This window comes from Orycteropus afer, unplaced genomic scaffold (assembly GCF_000298275.1).
Source record: "Orycteropus afer afer isolate SDZICR_OR568_19922 unplaced genomic scaffold, OryAfe1.0 scaffold00322, whole genome shotgun sequence".
In the NCBI taxonomy this organism is placed as follows: Eukaryota; Metazoa; Chordata; class Mammalia; order Tubulidentata; family Orycteropodidae; genus Orycteropus; species Orycteropus afer.
Window position 1 is genome coordinate 1,148,687 of NW_006921909.1, and position 4,671 is coordinate 1,153,357.

A 4,671-nucleotide genomic window follows, 5' to 3' on the forward strand; every position below is an offset into this window, starting at 1 on the left:
GTTATAGTTAGTGAAAGAAGAAGTTTATTGTGCTGAGAGGATATGTGATGGGGAATCTGAGCTAGAGGAGCTTCTGAAGGAAGTGACATGTGAGTAAGATCTGAAGGATGAATAGGACTTACTGTGTTAGGAAACTTCAGGTATCATGGGATGCGGAAAAAAAAAAGTAGAAACTAATTTTAACATAAGCAGAATCGTGAGGATTATAGACGTTGCATGATTTTGAAAGCCCTTAAAAAATAGGTTACATCAAAACTGATAGTATGTTTGAAGATCACAACCCTACTAACTTCCTATTTTGTCTTATTTTTTGTTTTTGTGATATTCAGTTATTTATCAATAGACGTCACTCTGCAGCAGCTGGAATCATACTCCTTCTACAATATGAGTAAAATGACTTACATGTAAGTACAAAGAAAAGTGCAGCAGGGCCTCCAGCCATGGCCACTGTGACTGATAATGTGGGGACTCCAGATGGCAATGAGAGCAGGTTTCTAGCCCACGGGTCAAAACTACTGTTTATAATCAAATTCTGACTTGTTCTACTCTGGGTTTATGTTAATCCATTCTAATTATTTCTCATTTCCATGACTGGAAGTTGAAGATGACATTAGAAGCCCTCTTCCTGAGCTGTTATTTATTCTGTTACTATGGTATTTGCAGATTTTCTTGGTGTGTATCCAGCCACCCACTGCTATCAAGTTGATTCTCACTCATAACAACCCGATAACACATATAGACTTGTCCCATAGGTTTTCAAGGTTGTCATCTTTATGGAAGCAGACTGCCATATCTTTCTCCCATGGAGGGGCTGGTCGGTTCAAATTGCCAACCTGTATGCTGCTTACAAGAGTCATAGTTTAAATATAATTATATAGAAAGCTTGAAAGAGAAACGATAAAATATATAACATGTAATGAATAACCAAGAGAAAGTTAACGTAACTATACCAATACACATTAAAACACCAAGTTTAACATATATAAAAAGGGACAATTCATAATGATAATTACTTCACCAAAAAGATCTGATGATTATATCTGATGATGATAATATAATATAATGATTATATTCTATCTGAGTGGCTGTTACCAAGAGCAGTCTTGGCTCAGCTGGGCTGTGTTCCTTTTCCTTGTGACATTCTTTTCGACTACTTACTCAGGTCTGTTGCTCCAGAAATAGAGCAATTCAATAAATTGAATATCTATAAGAACATAGTTTCATATGATATAAAGCAGAAATTGATACACTAAAAAGAGACATAGACAACTCCAAAATCATAGTGAGTTTGTTTTAATATACCCTATCAATATAGCTGTGGTGGTGTAGTGCCTAAGGCATTTGACTGCTAACCAGAAGGCTGGCTGTTCAAACTCAAAAAATGGGAAGGCCCTTAATGAAATGGATTGACACAGTGGTTGTAATGATGGGCTCAGGTATAGCAAGTTTCGTGGGGCTGGCACAGGACCGGACAGTGTTTCATTCTGCTGTGCATAGGGTCGCTATGAGTCAGAGATGGCTCGACGGCACCTAACAGCAACAACAACGGGCCATCAGACTACTAAAAGTGCTTCTTACACATTGTCCCCCTTACATTGCTAAGCCTCAGTTTCTATTATGTAAATGAAGACAATGATACATAGTTTATAGGGCTCTTGCCCAAATTTATTTAACTAAGAAATTTCAAAGTTAAGTATGTTTGAACCCAAGTGTGTTGTTCTCCAAAGCCAATGTAACACTCTGTCTCTGTAATTAAAAGTTAAAATAATAATAATAATTAAACTCTCAGAAGTATTCTTTTACTCTTATGTGGATTTTTTTTAAACCATAAATAAATTAAAATTCTAAAACTGGTTAGGTAAAATATGTGACTTGTGATAGTGTTGTTGTTGTTTGTTGTTATGTGCAGTCAGACCCGACTCACAGCAACCCCTCCTTGGGTTTCCAGGCAGTATCACTTTGGAAGTAGATTGCCCAAACTTCCTTCCAAGGAGTGGCTGGTGGGTTTGAACTGCCAGCCTTCTGGTTAGCAGTCAAGTGCCTTAGGCACTACTTCACCAGATTACAACCTTGGAAACCTTGTGGGGCAGTTCTGCTCTGTCCTATAGGGTTGCTATAAGCAGGAGTTGACTCAAGGGCAGTGGTTTTGCTTGGTTTCAATTTAGTTCTGGTGGATGATCTCCTTTAAGCATCATTCAAAAAAAGAAATAAAAAAACCAAACCCACTGCCATCAAGTCATTTCCAACTCAGTGACCCCCATTAGGTTTCTGAAGTGGTAAATCTTTATGAAAGTAGCTTTGCCCTATCTTCCTTCCAGAGAAGTTGGTGGGTTTAAACCTTCTGGTTAGCAGTCAAATGCCTTAGGCACTCCTTCACCAGAGCTCCTTTCAAACATCAAGGGGGGGAGGGGGGGCAAGGGAAGGAGGGAAAGAGGAAAGAAAGAAAGGAAAGAGGGAAGGCATCTCCTCCTTTGTGTCTCCCCTCTCTCCTTGCAGACTCTCCTGCCGCTATTTCTCTAACAGTCCCCACTAGGTCGCCAGCCCTAGGAGCTCTGGCCTCATTGTGCCTAAGGTACTTGACTGCTAACCAGGAGGCTGGTGGTTCAAACCCATCAGCCACTCCTCGGAAGGCAGTTGGGCAAACTACTTCTGTATTAATACCGCCTCAGAGTCGCTATGAGTCAGGGCCGACTCGACGGCACATAACAACAACAACAACAACAGGTTGCCAGCCCTATCTGAGCGGCTGTTACCAAGAGCAGTGTTGGCCCAGCTGGGCTGTGTTCCTTTTCCTTGTGATATTCTTTTGGACTACTTACTCAGGTCTGTTGGTCCGGCAGTGGAGCAATTTCCAGATGCAAATTCTCTTCAGTTTTTGAACACTACTGACTAGTTTACAAACGATTGTCTCTGACAGCAGCTGGAAACTCTTTTTGCCAAATAGAAAGCTCTGGCAAGAAGCTGTTACCCACCATGGAAAAGGAAGCACTGCCCGGACAATCTGAAATCTCTCAGAGGAGGAAGGCGGGAGAGTTAAGAACTTTCAGAGCAGGGAAGCCGACTGTCCTGGTTTATCAGACATGTGGGATTCCAGGGGGACAGGGCTTTTTGTTTTCAACCAGGACAAAATTTAGACTTTGTTTAAGGTGGGTCATTCCATGCAAGGGCTTGTCCGTAAGGATCATGCTATAATACTACAGTAAACACAGCAAGGCAAGGATGTTGAGTGGAGGGGCCAAAGACTTGAGAAGTAAAAGGTTAATGCTTTCTGTTCAGGATTTGATGGGCCTTTTGAGAAATTCCTGTAATAAATATTTGTAATAATATTTGCCTGGGCAAGAGTCTCCTGGAATAGTCAAGTTATGCTAATGAAGACAATGGAACAGAATGAGGTTATGTTAATGTAGACAATAAGCTGTGTGGCACTAGATGGTTTCCATTCTCAGTTAAATCCATCCTATTTTCTTCCCTTTGCCAAAGGTCTATTTCATACTCAGCCTCTGTGGTCAAAATGCAACCTAATGGGTAAATTAGTAAGGACATTGCAGCACTCCAATACTAGGTTTCTAATGTCTGCTCTAACTTTCATTCTACTCATGAGAATAACAATAATAATAGCCATCGTATGCAGAGCTCTCACTGTGTGTCAAACCCCTTACAGACATTATTTAATCCTTACAAGAACCCTATGGAGTAGATGTGCTTTTATTGTCCCTATTTTACAGATGAGGAAACTGTGTCAAAGAGGTCAAAGAAGTTGCCCACGTTTATGTAGAAAGTGGCTGAGCCAAGAATTGTTCTCAAGTCTGCTTGACTATTCAGCAATCAATAGAAACAAACTACCGCAACACAGAGGAACCTCCCAGCCATTATGCTAAATGAAAGAAGCCAGACGCATGAGACAACATATTGTATGATTCCACTTATCTGAAACGTCCAGACAAGTCAAATTTATAAAGATAGAAAGCGAATTATTGGCTCATAGGCATAAGGATGGAGTGGAGATTAACGACAGTTGGTATAAGGTTACCTTTGAGGGTGATGGAAGCGCTCTAACACGATTGTGATAATGGTTGCACAATTCTGTAAATTTACTAAAAATCATCAAATTGTATACCTACACTGGGGGAACTTCATGGAATGTAAAGTATTCTTCAATACAACTGTTCTTTAAAAAGATTCCAGAGTCTGCATTCTGAGCCTTCTGTCCCCTTCAGAATCAAGCCCTACTCATTCCTAAGATGCTGTTCTTGAAAGGATAGGCTACAAATCTTGCTGGGCTCTTATATCCTCTTCATAAAAGCATGGACAGTGCCTTTAAGCTATTTATGCCAGTGTATATATGTTGAGTATGTTTAATTTTACCCATAAGAACCCATTTCTAAGAGTCATTGTGCTCATTAACAAACCATTTATTTCACTGAGGAGCCCTTGTGGGGTACAAATGTTAACACCCTACTCAGTGCTAACTGAAAACTTGGAGGTTTTAGTCCACCTAGAGATGCTTTGGAAGAAAGGCCTGGTAACATACTTCCCAAAAATCGGCCACTGGGAATCCTGTGGGGTACAGTTCTCTGACATGTGTGGGGTCACCAGGAGTCAGAGGAGAACCAACAGCAACTAGTTAGTTTCACAAATGCTAACTGTGCCTCTGTGATTGCTGTTGTTGTT

The 4,671-nt window shown here is 40.5% G+C and overlaps 1 protein-coding gene across 1 annotated transcript in view; it reads left to right on the plus strand.

The window, feature by feature from the left end:
- TSHR (thyroid stimulating hormone receptor) overlaps window positions 1–4,671 on the plus strand; it is a 214,473-nt gene that overhangs the window by 137,658 nt on the left and 72,144 nt on the right. The window contains exon 3 of the mRNA XM_007951972.2: window positions 330–404. Within this exon, the coding sequence (XP_007950163.1) occupies window positions 330–404 (75 nt within the window). The remainder of the gene's footprint in view (window positions 1–329; window positions 405–4,671) is intronic.